Source organism: Panicum virgatum, chromosome 5K (genome assembly GCF_016808335.1).
Source record: "Panicum virgatum strain AP13 chromosome 5K, P.virgatum_v5, whole genome shotgun sequence".
Lineage (NCBI taxonomy): Eukaryota > Viridiplantae > Streptophyta > Magnoliopsida > Poales > Poaceae > Panicum > Panicum virgatum.
The window spans coordinates 16,385,412-16,402,570 of record NC_053140.1 but is presented as its reverse complement, the minus strand read 5'-3'; the positions used below and the strand labels follow the sequence as shown (position 1 = coordinate 16,402,570).

Below are 17,159 nucleotides of genomic sequence, written 5' to 3'. Positions count from 1 at the left end.
AGTAGTATGGCATGGTAAGGGGTGGCACCCTCCTTATATAGGCATCCATACCCCCTTGGATGAGTGACACATGTCACATTCTAGGAGGTTCCCTACAAATATCTAAGTTCCCTACAAATATCTATTTCTAGAAAATTCTAAATTTTACCATGACAAGAAAATATCCAAGCTTCATGTCTTTTTATGAGTCTTGTGGAACATTCTAGAACCTTGTCATGGTGAACAAAATTATGCCATAGTTTATCCTTATTTTTATAGAACCTTCTAGAAGTTTGCATTATATATTTCAACACTCCACGTTAATCGTGATGAAAACTGGGATGTTACACACTCCTAACAATAATTGAACTGATTGTTAATATACTGTTTCAAAAAAATAATTACAACATAATCTATTTATAAAATGTAGAAAATTTTAGTTACCTAAAGTCGCCGGCTTGAAAATCCGACAGGGTTTCGCCGCTTTGCCTCTCCCTCACCCCTCCTCTCCCTCCCTCCCTCTCTTTTCTTTTTTTCTGAATTTGTAGTAAGGCAAATGAGGGGGTGAGGGGCAGCCAACACCTTATATAGGGGTGGGGGGCCGGCCGCCCCGCAGCCGGGCGGCCTGGGGGGCCGGCCGCCCAGCTGCCGGGCGACCGGTCCCCAGGGACCTGTCTACAATTTTTTGTCGTCTTTTTTTTGCGGATAAGCCCCTGCCGCCTGGCTGCCGGGCGGTCAGGTCCCGACCGCCCGGCAGCGGGGCGGCCGGGGTATATTTCTGTAAATTTCCAAGTCGAAAATATATTTTTGTAAAAAACGAAAATAAAAAATATAAAAATACAAAAACCGCGACAAACTCAGATGGGCCCCAGCTTATGGCTCTGTTCCTTTTCATTTGTGGGCATTGGCTTTCTAATCAACATATGTTTAGTGTGGGGCACCTGCCGTTTAGCCCATTATTCGGGTAAAACATGCGTTTAAAAGGGAAAATGGCTATTTAAACAGTCCAAACAACAGATTAAACGGAAACAGTGTACCACTATGTAGTGTTTAAATGGTGTGTAAACGGGCTAAACGACCGTTTAGGCGAACAGAACTTTTACTTCTGGGCAGTTCTTATTTCTCATTTGCCCACGTCCTCTTTTTTCCCCTTCATTTTATATCAATTTGATGGAGAAATTCTCCATTCACGTGTGTTCATTTATTTCGTTGTCTTCAACTATCAACAATTTCAAATAATAAATGTTTAGATTTCTCAGATTGTTTCAGGTGGTAATGGACATATTCATTCTTATTAGATATTCAATGTGACCAAACTTATTGTGTCAGAAACGTTTTGATCCCAGGGATTAGAATCGGACACCATTTTGTATATGCTGTGTTAAGCAACTTCCACTTGGATGCTCAATGCATTATGTTAAAAAAACATGCAATGCATCAAATTTTAACATCGTCAAAAATGTGCAATGCATCAAAACTTATCATCATTAAAATTGTTCAGGTACGCCAACTTCATTATAAAGTTTTCGCTCACTTTTTCTGACTAGGAAACTAACCATAGGTATGCCATACTTTTATTAGATGAAAAACTCAACGGAGAGCAAGATAAAAAAAAGGTTGGTTGCTAGCTAGGCACTCCCTTTCAAAAGTTTTGTTTTGACAATAGATCCATGGATGCATGTGGTCAACCTTTTAATTTTTTCGAGAGGATTCTTTTACATGAATTTTTTAAAAATTTTGATCACCGGTACATGTGAAAATACGTAGATTTGTGACCTTAGAATTACGTAACGTAACTAGTTTTGTCAAAAGAAATCTCTATGTATCATTATACCGTTTGCATTATACTGTTCACATTAAAATTTTCAGTTATATGGTGTTTTACGTCATTTTTTTATCAAACATGCATACTGTCGAAATTAAATAATTTCAAAACGATGAAGTGACAGGGTAGGGTGGGCAGTACACTTTTACTACTGGAGTAGGACCCGACTACCAGTGGAGACTGGAGAATTGAGATGTAAAAGTTTGGCAGGGTACCTAAGCTTTGGCAGCATTTGCGGTTGAGGCCAAATTATTCATGATCGACGTCACGTACTTGCGCAGTGTAAAAGTTCACATGACCACACTGCACAAAAGTTGTCCATGCCAAACGTGACAAGTTTACCAATTACCATAAGTCCATAAGGAGAGAAGTGAAATCAACCACTTTCGAATGTGGAATGTTACATGTCATGCTGCCGCGAGAAAAAGTAAATGTTACGCACCCACTTTGCTTCCTCGCTCCAAATAATGTCAATAATGCAATCGATTAATGGATCGATCTGCTTCTGCTTTTGTATAGCGCTGTGTAAAGTAATTACACTTGCTTCCACTTTTTGGCTCGCTACATTTAATGTTTTGGGTTTTAACCGTTACTTATTACCCTCAGTAAAAATAACCCCCAATCAATCGTCTACACTGCCAAGTTGATCGTGACGGCGAACGACAGCGCCAGTGCGTCGTCCCCGACGATGACGGCGCTGGCGCCCGACGGCACGACGGTGTACGCCGTCTCCTCGACGATGGCGAAGTCCCTGCACACGCTGAGCGCGAAGGGCACCTCGACGGCGGCGCCGGCGGGCACGAACACCCTCCGGAACGCCACCAGCTGCTTCCGCGGCGCGTCGCCCACCTCGGCCGGCGGCGCGGTGTACACCGGCACCACGTGGCCGCCACCGACGCCGCCGGTGTTGCGCACCGTGACGGCGAAGCTCACGGCCTCGCCGCACCTCTGGCTGGCGGCGTCGAGCGCCGGGCACGCTGGCGGCGGGGACGGCGCCGCGCCGGACTTGTAGGTGAGCGTCCTGCAGTGCTCCCACGCGCCGACCGGGATGGTGACCGTGGAGCCGGTGGTGGCCGACGACGCGTAGCTGAAGTTGGTGTAGCTGAGGCCGTGGCCGAACGGGTAGAGCACCGCCGGGCCGTCGTAGAACTTGTAGGTCCGGCCGGGGTAGCCGCGCGCCGCGTCGGGACGCAGCGCCATGGACGTCATCGGGATCTGGCTCACGTACTCGTTCTTGAACCAGGTCAGCGGCAGCCTCCCCCCTGTTTAATTTGTGGTGATCATCCAAGAATGAATGAAGTTGTTTAATAAGACGATGTGCTTGCGCTATTTGTAAAGCAAGCAATTAGTATGCACCTGGATTATGTTTGCCGAAGAGGACGTCGGCGATGGCCGTGCCGCCTTCCTCGCCGGGGTACCCGGCCCAGACGATGGCTCCAATCTTGGGGTTGTTCTGCGCGAAGGAGACGTCGACGCCGCCGGCCGACATGATCACCAGGACGATCGGGTACGGGGAGGCCTCGGCGACGGCATTGATCCAGCCGGTCTGGTTCCACGGCAGGAGGAGATCCTCCCTGTCGTTGCTCTCCCTCTCCACGCTCATGTTCAGGCCGGCGATGACGATGGTCGCGTCGGCGATCCTCGCCGTCCTGGCTGCTCCGCCCATCCCTTCCGCCGTGTCGCACGCCCCGTTGTCGCAGGCGTGCACGTACGTGGCGTTCACCATCTTCCTTATGGCGTTGTACGGCGTCACAACTCTGCAAGGCTTACCTGTGCTCCATGTGAAAACCAAGAATCTTAGACGACAGTAAATTTAGCCTATTTGTCTGTCAGATATAGGGAACAGTAAAGAAAAAACACCACTGTCAGTTCCGCGGAAATTTACCTCGGTAGTCTCCGAGCATGACGTCCGTGGCATTGATGTGCTCCAACAGGCCAACCAACGACACGGATTTAATCTTGGTGGGGTCCAATGGGAGGCGGCGGGCGTCGTTCTTGAGGAGGACCATCCCCTGCCTGGCGGCGTCGGCAGCCAGCTCCTTGTGGGCCTTGCTGCAGACGTCGCCGGCGCCGAGGGACTCGAACTCCGGCAAGCCGTCGAAGAAGCCGAGCCGCATGAGGGTGAGGTAGACGTTGGTGAGCGCGTTGTCGACGTCGGCCTCCTTGATCTTCCCCTGCCGCACGGCGTCGACGCCGTAGGTGGTGAAGAAGTCCCGGGCGCCCTCCCAGAACATGCCGCAGTCGAGGTCGAGCCCGGCCTTCATGGCGGCGGCGGTGGCCTCGACGCCGGTGTAGTTGAGCCACCGGGCGTCGCGCACCATGACGCGCACCGAGTCGCAGTCGGAGACGATGTACCCGTGCAGCTGCCACTGCTCGCGGACGGTCTCCGTCAGGAGGCGCGCGTCGGCGCACGCCGGGATGCCGTTGACGCGGTTGTAGGAGCACATGACGCAGCTGGCGTCGCCGTCGCGGATGCACATCTCGAAGGGGCGCTCGAAGGTCTCGACCATGTCGCGCTCCTGCACCTGCGCGTCGAAGGTGAGGCGGTCGGCCTTGAACCACGCGTCCACGTCGTAGGCCGCGAAGTGCTTGCAGCAGCTGGACACCTTGATGGGCCGCGCGAACGGGTCCGCGGCGGCGGCGGCGGCGGCGCCGGCGCCGACGTCCTGCATCCCGCGCACGAAGTTGACGGCGTAGCGGCCGACGAGGAAGGGGTCCTCACCGGGGGTCTCGCTGGCGCGGCCCCACCGCGGGTCGCGCACCACGTTGATGTTGGGGCTCCAGTAGGTGAGCTCGGCGTGGCCGAGGTTGTACATGGCCCTGATCTCCGTGGACACCGCGCCGCCGACGGCGCGCCACAGCGACTCGTTGAGCGCCGCGGCGGCGTTGATAACGAGCGGGAAGCTGGTGGCGCCCGGCACGACGTCGCCGAACCAGGTGCCCCCCGGGCCAACGTCGGAGACGCCGTGCAGGGCCTCCCCCCACCACCGGTAGGGCGGCAGGCCGACGCGGGGTGCGCCCTCCGCCTGGTCCCCGAGGTTGCGCACCTTCTCCTCCAGCGTCATCCGCCCGACGAGGTCGCGCACCCGGGCGGCGTACGGCAGCGACGCGTCGCAGTACCGGAACCGCGACGCGTCGAGGCCCAGCGCCGCGAACCGCGCCGGGTCGCACACCCTGGTGTAGTTCTTCCCGGCGGTGGCGATGGGCCCGCGCCCGCCGGCAGCGCCATTGCCGCCGGCGGCGGCCGCGGAAGAGACGGCGCCTGTAATGGCGCACAGGAGAGCGGCCGCCACCGCCAGGGCGGGGTGGCACCGGGAGGGGAACGAGGATGCCGATGCCATGGCGGCAAGAGGCATCCTCTGCTCCCGGTGGCTCGGGCTGGACGAAGGGTGAACAGATCCATGAGGCGGTGTATATAGGACGCTGGCTGGCACTCTCGATCAGCGCCGACACGGGCACGCAGCGAGTGAGGAAGCTCGGTGGGAAAGGAAATAGAAATTGGACCAGCGGGATGGAATCCTTGAAATTCAGTGCGGTTGTTTATGACTTATGAGAAGGATGAACCGCATGGCGTGCTCCAGGATTGGATTGTCTTGTCTTTGCTTCGCCGGGACGAGCTGTGTGAACGGTGCAGGTAGGGCATTAAGGCTTTCACGTTCCGCCAGCGATGATGATGGGATACGATCCTTGGGCGCCGAACAGTGTCTGGCGCCCCATGCAGATCAGACCTCTCTGATCGTACGATGCGTGCCCGAGTTTGGTCGTGCCATGTATATGTGTCCATGGATAGCTGCTAGCTTATTAGGCCTTGCTACCAAATGCACGAAGCTAATGGTTGCTTGACTCCTCGTCGCACTCGTACATAGTGGTAAACTGGCGATTTCGGCTCTTCGATATTCTATTCCAGTTTGTTGAATTGAACAAAAAAGAAAATGAACTTTTATTCCGTTGACGCAAAAAAAAATCGATCGGATGATGATTCCTCACGCACACATATGGGCCTGAGAGATCTGTTTACTACGGTGTAGCTCCTTAATTTCTTAAAATTCGAGGTGTGCCGATTAGTTTGACCATTCAACTAACAAGCTGAAGATATTTTTTTAAAAAATTTGAGTCGATCGGCCAATTAGACCGATATGATCCTAGCACCAGTTGCCTATCAGCTGACAATGAAACACAAGCTATCGGCCAGTGCTCCGATGAGGGTAGAGCAATTCCTGAATATATATTTACTTATAGTAAAGAACCGACAAGCCGATAACAATTAATCTTCCGCCATCACCAATCGGATCAATCTAATCGAGACAGCGATGGCAGTAGGGTGATAGATTAAAAGCCACATGCCGATGGATCTACTTGTGACAAAATACAAGTGCAATAAAAGCTTAAATAGGGTCAAGACAAGAAACTATCAGCTAATGAGAACTGATATGATGCTTTTATTAATGAAATCAATCTTTTGCTACCAGCTAAGCAACAGATTCAATATATATAAGCCGATATAGATCTAAACAAGACCATAATAACTGTGATTGGTAAACTAGACAGTATTACAGCGATGCGCCGGTAATTAAAATCTAGAACACCTGCTGGTAGGACGAAGTTTACAAGCAATCCGGAGATTGAGATGATGTAGCATTGCTTGCTGAAGCTGGCGTTAAGCCAAGAAGAAAATAGCGTTGATGTATGGATCGAAAGATATTTTACAAGCGCTGGTTGTCTATATTTATATATATATATATATATTATAAACAAAAGATATTCCTAATTGGTTATAACCATCCAGTTAACCATCACAAACTAGTTAACCATCACAAACTAGTTAACCATCACAAACTTGCTGAACAAGAAAACTATAAAAAAAAGAAATGTTAAGGTATACGCGCGCCCTCTAATTTCCTTTTACAAAGTCCTGGCTAATCTGGCATATGTCCCTCATTGACATGGATCTATTGGCTATAAATAAAATTACTAATAAATTTTGGTATCAACAGTTCCTAAAATCTGGCAAACATGTGCAAGTAATCACGGGTGCGCACTGGTTCGTTACTCCGCCACCACAAGCCAAAGCTACTAGCTGTATTCCTGCCGACGCATCTTGCCTTTTTACTTGGGCTGTCCCTTGTCCGGCGCCGAGCGCGCCTCTGTCGGGTAAGGCACGCCATGTGCGAGACGGGGTTTGCAGGAATTGTTACTCAATTGTTGCCCGGGTTACCTAACGCCACACGCCGTGGCATGCGATGATGCGTCGTACAAGGCCCAAGACTTTGGAGCAGGGCGATCCGTTGCGTTGCGCGAAAACACGATTTTGTATTGCTGTTGCGTTGCGCCATTGCCCGAATGCCCGACCGCCGTCAGCGGGCGCACAGAACCTGGCCCGGACGTGTAGTACTCCGGCGTCCAGCGTCCGCAGAGCAGGGGCGCCATAACTGACGCCCGGTGCAATGCAAGTGGCAGAGCTCGGATCGAGTCGCCACATGTGAGCCAGCCAGCCAGCCAGAGCCCCCATCCAGAGGTACTCAGTGTTTTCCTTACCGATCGGTAACCGCCGGTTACCGCCGATTTTTATCGATACCGCTACTAAGCGGCAACCCATACCGGCGGTAAATTTCGAAAAATTTCGCCTAAATTTAACATTTTCAAAAATATTTAAAATAAAAAAGGAAAAAATATGGTAAGAAAGTAGAGATGACATACATCATTTTAATATAGAACATGTTCAAATATTTGACTGTTTGGGCACTCAAAAAAATAAAAAAACTTTCGGACCGGTAATCCCGAGCGGTATCCTCTAATCCCGAGCGGTATTCGGCGTTTTCCGAGCGGAAATCGGCGCGTTTGGACCGGAAACCACTGCATTGTGAGTATTTCTTGATTTTACATTGATTTTTAGATGTTTGTTGTGTAGCTATATTCAAAAACATGTGTTCATGTTAGCTATATGGATCCATTTGTTCATGGTAGTTGGATGTTAATTTGTTCATTTTAGCTATATGTATATATGTGTGTTCATATTTCAAATATGTACATATATTTTCATTTGTTCATTTGTTCATTTGGACTGGAAACCACTACTATGTATTATATATATTGACGATGATGGTTTGTGAGGACTATGGTTGTGATGATTTGCATGGACTATTGTTGTGATGATCTATATGGACTATGGATGTGAATTTCTATTTTTATGGATATGAACTTCTATTCTATGTATGTGTAAATGTTATATAATTATTTGATATATACCATCAGTAATGATATTTACAAAATTACGGTGAAATGCTGCCAAAATTTTTAATTTTCCAAAGTCATACGGTGTTTACCGGTTAAAAACGACGGTTACCGGTCGGTAAACATCGATTACCGGTCGGTAAACAACGGTTACCGGTTTTTTGAATTTGAATTGTCATTTCGAGCGGTTTCTAGCGGTTTTCGGCGATTTACCGCCGGTTTACCGATACCGCTAGTTGGCGAAAATCGCTTTACCGTCGGTAAGGTGAACCCTGGAGGTACTACCATGCATGGTGGCCTCTGTTGCTGGGACCCGACATTTAATTTCGGAGCGCGTGCTGACACGGACGAGGATCCATGTGCGTATGATAGACCCCGGGTCCGAGCCCTCCGCCACGGCAGTACGGCACACGGCATGGCGCTTCCATCCTGCCACTACTGAAAAAATGCACATTCGTCCGCGGCCGTTAGTACCCGTCACGGCTTTGCCTGGTACTAACGTGTAAATTTAGTACCGGGTCAAAGAAACAGTGGTTCTGGGAGTCTATTAGTACCGGCTGGTGGCTCCAGCCGGTACTAAAGTCCGCCATCAACAAGCTCTGACATCTGTCACCGACAGCTAGTGACAATTTAGTATCGGCTGGAACCACCAGCCGATACTAAACTGCTGCGAAGAAATTTAGTATCGACTGGTGGCTCCAGCCGGTACTAAATATGGCGCGTTATTACCGGCTGGAGCACCAGCCGGTACTACCCTCTCCGTCGTCCGCCGCCTGCCCATCTTTTTATTCATCTGTCCACCGCACTCCATCCATATCTCTCTTCTCACTTAGCTTCTCTCTCTTCTCTTAGCACAAATCGACGCAGCAGATCGCGCGGCCTCCCGGCGCGGTGCGGGGCGCGCGGCCTCCCCGGCGCAGGGGCGCGGCCACCCGGCGCGGTGCGGGGTGCGCGGCCTCCTCAGCTCGCTCTTCGCCGCCTCCGACAAGGGCGCGGCTCGCGGCCCCGCCGACGCGGAGGAGGCCGGGCTCGCCGAGGTCCAGCGGGCGCTCTGCACGTAGATGGACTCCGCAGCGTTCATGGGCTTCGTGGTGGCCCACCACAAGAAGGCCGACGCGCTGCGCGCCGAGATGCCGCCCGCCCTCAAGTTCTGTGTGGATCCGGCCGTCACTACCCCTCCGGTCGGCGCTCCCCCGATGGACGTCGCTCCCACAGGCCCCTCTCACCCTCAGCCGGTGCTTCCCCAACGGGCGTGATTGTGCTTGTGATTGTTTCTGGATTGTGATTGCAAAAACTTGTTTCTTGATTGTGATTGCAAGACTTGTTTCTTGAGTCCATTTTGATTGTGCAATACTTGTAATTGTGATTGTACAAGACTTGTGAAATCTGTGAAATATGTGATTGCAATTCATGTGGTTGTGATTTTGTGATTGTGTGAGAAAAGAAAAAAAATAGAAAAAAGGAATTGAAACCTGCCGAGGTGCTCGTAATTTAGTACCGGTCGGTACCACTGATCGGCACTAAACAGCCTTTTTGTACCGGGCAGCTCCTGGCATTTAGTATCGGCCAACTGGTACCGGTCAGCTATCCGATACTAATGGTGGGTTGCTGCCCGGTACTAGAAGTCATTTTTCCAGTAGTGTACCGGGCTCACCTACCCTTCCTGCTAACTCTTTGCCCTCGACTTGTTGGGAGCCTCGTCCGGAGGGGCAGTACGCCAACGATTTGGCTGGGTACGTTTCTGGCCGGTGGATACGACGCGTGCGAGGTCAGGTTTGCTGGAGGGCTTGGCAGGAGGGAGGTTCGGCTCGGTTGCGCCGCCACATGCCACCGCATGCCAAGCGTTCCCGATGCAGAGGGCATGCGGCGCGCGAGATACGTACAAGATCTCCAGCGCGCGCTTCGGTTTTGAGTATATATATAGTCAATATATAATGGGTGCACGAGCTGTGTGTCTAACCATGAGCAGCGGAGTATATCAAGAAAATTAGCACTGCGTCAATGATGTTCATGGTTTATACTGCCTGCGCTGCCATCTACTCCATTTCTGCTTCCACTTCAAAGTTCAAAATTCTGTTATGCTGCTAATTCACATGAAGAATTGAAGGCTCATGCTTGGCTGTTGGTGAACATGTTTGGTTTGCTTGTATTATTAGAACTGTTTTTTTGAAACACAATACAGACGCAGACGTTCACAAACACACGCACACTCACGCCTATGAGCATGCACCTCCGAGATATTGAGCCAGCAGATCCTCGAGATTGGCAAAGTCACCACTGGCGTCTCGATATCATTAAAAAATATCGCCGGTTAAGTTCAGAAAAATTCCCCGAGTCAATGACTTGAATCCCCGTGGACAAGTTTCACCGTACGAAACCTTACCAGCTGAGCTATGCTCAGTTTGCTACCCCCTCCGTTCCAAATTATAAGACATTCCAACAATCTTGGAGAGTCAAAGTTTTTTATGTTTGACCAAATTTATATAATAGAATAATGACATTTATTATATAAACTAAGTACTATTAGATTCTTTATTAGTTATATTTTCATAGTACATCAATTTTGATATCATAAATCTTTATATTTCTCTCTATAATCTTGGTCAAACTTGAGATTGCTTTAACTCTCCAAGATTCTTGGAATGTCTTATAATTTGGAATGGAGGGAGTACTATTAGAAATGATGTGGCTGGCCGATATGAGTTTTCCCCTAGCAGTGGGATCCAAATTGGATTTCTAATTTGTACGTAACACCGCAGGTGTTTCTTACAATCATTAACCCATGATCATGTCATTTTCATTCTCAATCTTGATTGTTAACCATTCATTTATGAACATAAAATGGCAATAAGTAATTATATAAACTTTTTAATGTACCTCCTAAGAGAAATATTAATTAAAGAAATCTTTTGGATGACCGTAAGACAATTTATGGAATGCTTGAGCAAACTTTTCAATAAATACTAATAAAAAGGTTTAATCAAGAAAACATGATAGGTATGCCAAATTCATGTTACCCTTGTCAAATAATAATCATTTTACTAGTGGAACAAGTTTTCTTAAAGAAACAAGTTCAATAAATCAACTTTAATTAGTATTTTATTTCTAAGAAAAATAAAAAAAATAAGGAAAATATGTGAAATTGACGGAAATATAGCAAACAAGGACGTCAAACGACTTAGATTGTGTGGTTGAACAACTTTCAAAACCTAACATGATCAAATTCCAAATCAAAACCATTTGATTTGCTAAGGGGGTGTTTGGCAAGGCTCAGAGCTCAGCTCCACGCTAGAGCTCGAAAACGGGAGCTAAACACCCCAACTCTAGAGCTAACCAACTCCTGGAGCGGGGGGAGCTCGTAGTTCATTTTTCATGGAGCCGGTGGAGCACCTCTTTTCCAACTCCAAAACCCCCTCATATGGATATTGACTTGGAGTTCGGCCAAAATTACCCAAGTTTGCCATCAGTTACACACCCCGAACCCTGAATCATTATTTTCTTCTATCCCCCCCTACAACCTTATCCCCAGCCCCTCTCCACCCTCACGCGCATGCTACCCTAGCCATCGCTGCCGCCTGCTCTCGGCCGCGGCTGCGCGCCGACCCTACCACCCGCCTCTCCCAGACCGCCGCCGCCTACTCACTCGGGGTCGTCGCCGTCTGATTGCTCGAGGCCATCCGCCGCCTGCAACCCCGCCGCCGTCTGCTAGCTCGGGGCGGGCCGCCGCCTGCAACGAAGCCGCTGTCCACCTGCAACCCCGCCATCCGCCCGGCAGATCCGGGTGCCGGAGCCACACCCCCACCCATGTGTAGGTGAGTTGCTCGGGGGCTCGGCCCAATATCCGGCAGTGCCCATGCCGCCCTCTGTTTCTCCTCCTTCCTTTCATCCCATGTCGGCTCTTGCAAATCCTAAGGCTGCCCCCCCTGGTACAGGAACCAAAGCCCCCCACGCCGCTGCACCTGTCAAGCGAAGCGAATCAATAAACCCTGAAATCTATCAAGGTTGCAGTTTTGAGGTACTGTTTCAATTATTTTTTGTTTACGCATATCATTTTTCCCAATACGAAGTTGCAAGGAATCTATGAACTTATGTACTTGCATGGGCGGACCTAGGGTCCGGCGACCTTGGGCACCGCCCGGGCTCCGCCAGCGGAAATCCACATGCACGTGCAAGCTCGGTTAAGACGGGTAAAAAGAATAGCTTGAGTAGACTTAAGGATAAAAGCACAAAGCACGTTGCGGAGTGCAGACTACTAGACTCTCCTATTCCTTACACTTTTGTAAGACACTGCTGCCGGGTAGGCTTACGAGTGCCCTTAGACTTGCTGTTGGTCCGAATTCGTTGCGATGAGCTCTACAAAATTTCTAGATCTGCCACTGGATGTGTGAAAATATATTTAAGATATTCAAAAACTTGGTTAAAACTTGATCAAACTGTTGTTTTGAGCCTGTCTCAAAATATGCAAAAGTCCTATATGGCTAGTCTGAACCTTTTGTAGGCCAGTAATTTTTATTTTTTTTCCTAAACAGGTGCCCAGAAACTAAAGGTTCAGACCAATTTAGTGTAATATGCACCCACGCGCGGCCGCCGGTGTGTGAGCACCGCCCGCTCCGCCAATACTCGTGTGCGCACACCTACATGCCTCGGTTAAGGCCAGTCCTAAAGAGCGCGCGGCGCAAGCACTCAACAGACGCATTCCTAGCCCGTTTGAGAGGAGGGCTAAGAGCAAGCTTAATGAGTAATGGGCGAGAAGCTAGTGAGAAACAAAGAGATGAACCTATCAAACCACGCTGTAGCGCTTGCTATTGGCCAAGATTCCTGCTTGCCATTAAATGTTAGCGGGCCCACCAACATCGCATGCCACATCACCGCATGAGACGCCGGCGAGTGGGTGTGATTATTAAATTTGCTCTAATGGTTGCGCTCGCTACTAGCCAAATGAAGTCTATCACGAACATAGCTTTTAATGCAGCACACAGCATGGCCCAACATGGATTACGGATAGCGACAATCAAGAAGTGTTGCGGTGCAGTGCTCTTCGTCCGCTTTCTGCCGGCGTCTGACGAGTCGTTCGCTCTACACTCTCCTGCTTTTTCTCTCCTCCACGTAACATGTTCGCTCTACCCTCTCCTGTTTTTTCTCTTCTCCACGTAACATCTTACTAGCTCCTCGTTGATCATAATACTTGCTCTTATCGACTCCCCATCCTTCTTCTACCCGCACATGCTCGTTGTTCTGCTCCTCAATTCTCCTGCTCTGCTCTGCTCTGCTGAACTCTGCTCTGCCTTGCACGGTGAAGCCAGCACGCCTCCCTTCTTCTCTTCCCCACACCGAGAAAATCCAAGCAAGCAGCTATGGGCCTGATTGGATGGGTGGGTAAGGGTGCAGCCCGGCTTAGCTAATGTAGATCGGGTTTGTTTGGATGTCTGTAGAGGCCTGCTAGCCAGATTTTACCTAATCCGCGCTGAAGCTGCTACCTTGGTCGCCTTCGTCCAGCACGGTGCTTTTGGTGATCTTCCCCAACGCTGCAGCACAGCCAGACGCCCTGTTCCTTTCCTCTTCCTCTATCTGTTCCTGCGACAGCAAGAAGAAAAACAGTAGAAGGTAATTACTCCCTTTCATGCCAGAACTTATGCATTCTTTTCTCTGGCGAAACTCATACGAAAAGTGTCCTAAAAAAACTCATCATAAGAAAATAAGTAGAACTCCTAAAATTATCGTTTCAGTGTTGTTTGCCTTTCCTTACCTTACATTCTGGGTGAAAAAAACTACTATGAATGCACCAGCCGCTAAACTGGCTGTTTTTTTTACTAATTATGCTATGCCTTCTTTAATTCATAATTAATTAAGAACAGGTCCTAAGATCATGAAACCACTTCTGGTGATCTACTTACCTAAAATAGAATCTGGCGAAAATACAGGACTGCATAGTTCCCCTGCTCGATTGTAGATGATAATTATTGGGTGGTTGGACGTGCTCTTTCTCTTTGGAAATGCATTTTGAATTCAGATGGTTTGAATCTAGTCTTAAAATTCACATAAGCTGGCGTTTTACTTGTTGAAATGAAATTCTCATTTTTCTTTCAAAATTGTTCTTACCTCAGCATATTTGAATTTTCCCAACTCTTTTACATTTCCTTCTGATTCCTTAATTAAAATAAATTGAGACATATTCACAAAAAACTTTTTAGGCAGAATCTTGAGACTTTGAATTCTTGGAATCTTATGAATAAATGTATATGGTCCTTTGTGCTTTATTAAATACTGGCCAATTTCCGCACCCTTTCAAGTCTCCTGACCTTTGCATGGATCATATTGCTTCAGCATTGAAAGGTGGGCCAAGGAGGAGTGAAGAGAGGGCGGGCGTGGGCCGAACCCCTGGTCTGGGGTTTGGACGACCCAGGGCCCAGGCTTAACTCCCCTCTATATAAGTCAAGGCAAGGCTCCTCTCCAACAGAGCTGCACCAGGTTGCTCTCGAGTTCTTCCTGTCTCCCAGTTTTCTTGTAATCTAGTGCAAACCAAGAACTTCGTGCAAACCCGTGCAAACCTACTAAACAAAGTTTCAAAAAATTCTGAAAAAAATCATGAATGTGCTTCTCAGATTACATCATCTATATATAAAATTTCATGGTCAAATTCGTCTTACTCTAGAAGTTACAAAAAAGACAAATTTGAGATGCATTTGAACCATTATTGTTGTCAGAAAATTTATCTTTTTTGTAACTTCTAGAGTAATACGAATTTGACCATGAAATTTTATATATAGATGAGGTAAGTTGAGAAGCACATTCATGATTTTTTTCAGAATTTTTTGAAACTTTGTTTAGTAGGTTTGCACGGGTTTGCACGAGGTCCTTGGTTTGCACTAGATACGTTGCCTTTCTTGTATTCTTGTCTCAAGTATAAAAAAAGAAGAAAAATATATCCCACAAGAAAGAATTTCTTTAAGTGCTGTAACCCGCAAGAATGATTTTTGTGATGACAACCAAGCTCTGTAGGGACTACTAACTTATGGACGGCTAACTTCTTTTCCGCTAACACTACAGCAATGGATGAACAATGTGATTCATGCCACTCAGGAAGTGATTGTCCTAACAACAACAATAGATTCTGCCCGAACAACTACAGCAGCCAAGGGTGGAACTCAAGGCCAAATCTCACCTTCGATCGTCCCTAGGGAGGTAACGATTTCAATAATGGCAATAATTTCAGCAATCAACCTTCCATTAATGATCTTATGCTAGGTCAAATAAAAATTATTGTAAATATCAGTCAAAAGTTCCATACCACTGATAAAATTGTGGAAAAGCATAGATTCAAAGATGAAATCTCTCTTCTACATTTTTTTAATTATGAAAAAAATTCCGGCCTTGATCATTCTTATGTGAATGACTACAGTCAAAATAGTTACAAGAGTTTTTAGACTCTATACCTCAAACGAGGGATTTCACAAATACAAGAAAAAGAAGCTATAAGACAAAGAAAGAAACCTAGAAAATTAAACTTGAAACTTCTTCTTCATTCCCGCTTCAATCTTGCAATGTATATTTACGCGTACCAATCCAGCACATCCCTCGCTTGCTTAGAAGCTTGATGTCCGGATGGTTTGTTGCTTGTCCTCTTACATAAACCTCTATCTGGCGCATGGGTAGAAGGATATATTGACATTGCCTCCAGGAAAGGAATGGCACCAAATGATGTCACCAATGCCGACGTCTGCATTATGCTGGTCAAGGATTACCTCGAATGGTTTTCCGTATGACCCAACTTTTTACGGACCTGGAAACAGTAGGATAGCACATCGACATAGCCTCTAATGAGGAAAGCCTTGTAACAAGCAGCACCATTGCCGGCCGACACAACGCCAACTGAGATTTCTCCCTGTACTCTCAGAGCCAAGTCTGCATGGCAGCACAAGAATGTCGAGTTGTCGACCACCGATGAAGTTACCTTGCTCTCTGCTACTCGCTACCAGCCAAATGCCCACTCGCAGACTCAAGTTGGCGACCGGCTCGAGAGCTGAAACTGTTTCCATCTGCTGTTGCGCCGACCGCTGGGCCGAAACTGGATCTCCACCCGAATGGAATCTGATGAAGGGGGAGCAGAGCCATGCCCGCTCACCGCTGCACGGCTCCCCACAGCAGGAGCGGCGCGTCGCCAGAAGCCCCGTTGTGATGCGCGCACAAGAGACGGCGTCGCAGCAGCACCGGCCGGCATCCCCGCCAATGGCACCAACGAAGTGCCCGTTCGAACTACATGGCACGTTTGGTGCAGCAGCAGCCATGAGGGGACAGATCCAGGGTCCACAACCCCGGATCTATCAACCAGGAGGTTGCTCGAAGCAAGCAGGAAGACTGATGGAGCAACTGGATCTTTATGGAGAAAAGAGAGAAGAAGGACATCAAAGAAGAGATGGAGAAGATGTGCACGGCCATCGGCTTCGGCACCGCCATGGGCCGCCGCCGCCGCCGCCGCCTGCTGGGCGCCGGCGCCGGCGCCCAAGGGAAGGCCCGCGCGAGGGGAGCCTGGAGGCAGGCGGTGGAGTCGCTCATTCTCGTAAAAAACCAATTGAGTTTTAGTAAAATGATAGAAGCTCAAATAATTTAATTTGCTACATCCATACCTTTAACTGAAACGAGAGAATTCCTAGACCAACTCAAAAATTCTCCTTGTGAAATGACAAAAGCGGCGACCATGAGGGGATGTAATTCCACTCGAGGCCCGCCATATTCAACTGATGGAGTCAGGATAAAGAAGGAAATACAGGCAAAAGAGAGTGAAGATGAGGAGGAATCTGAGGACAACCCCCCAGAAAAAAGTTCCTGAGAAGAAGTCTGAAGAGAAAATTGGATGAGAGACAACACCACATGATTTCTACTATTCAATGGCTCAATGCTACTACGATTCCCGAGAAGTAGCAACAAATCCACTATGGATGAACAGTTTGGGAGATTCGTTGAGTTCCATGCATGTGTCTAATTCAGCCTTGTTTAGTTTGCGAATTTTTTTGGATTTTGACGCTGTAGCACTTTCGTTGTTATTTGGCAATTAATGTCTAATTGTAGACTAATTAGGCTTAAAATATTCGTCTCGTGCTAATCAGTTAGACTGTGTCATTAGTTA

General features: G+C 48.3%; 1 protein-coding gene and 1 long non-coding RNA gene across 2 annotated transcripts; one reads left to right on the top strand and one right to left on the bottom strand.

Annotated features, from left to right (window-relative positions):
* Positions 1-2,138: 2,138 nt before the first annotated feature.
* Positions 2,139-5,480, bottom strand: LOC120706655 (beta-xylosidase/alpha-L-arabinofuranosidase 1-like). The gene is made up of 3 exons (XM_039991342.1): positions 3,690-5,480; positions 3,161-3,574; positions 2,139-3,066 (listed from the first exon to the last, which is right to left on the bottom strand). Exons 1-3 carry the CDS (start codon positions 5,158-5,160, stop codon positions 2,435-2,437), a joined length of 2,517 nt encoding a protein of 838 aa, XP_039847276.1. The 5' UTR covers positions 5,161-5,480; the 3' UTR covers positions 2,139-2,434.
* A 7,674-nt stretch (positions 5,481-13,154) lies between these two features.
* Positions 13,155-16,988, top strand: LOC120710566. The gene is made up of 3 exons (XR_005689935.1): positions 13,155-13,639; positions 14,360-14,503; positions 15,083-16,988. It is a non-coding gene; the product is annotated as an uncharacterized LOC120710566 (long non-coding RNA).
* Positions 16,989-17,159: the final 171 nt, after the last annotated feature.

Excerpts from the sequence above, each read along its gene's own strand:
- LOC120706655 (XM_039991342.1), bottom strand. The coding sequence starts at position 5,160 with ATGCCTCTTGCCGCCATGGCATCGGCATCCTCGTTCCCCTCCCGGTGC. Across the intron at positions 3,575-3,689 it reads CATGCTCGGAGACTACCGAG|GTAAGCCTTGCAGAGTTGTG; the intron begins GTAAATTTCCGC and ends CATGGAGCACAG. Across the intron at positions 3,067-3,160 it reads CTTCGGCAAACATAATCCAG|GGGGGAGGCTGCCGCTGACC; the intron begins GTGCATACTAAT and ends CAAATTAAACAG.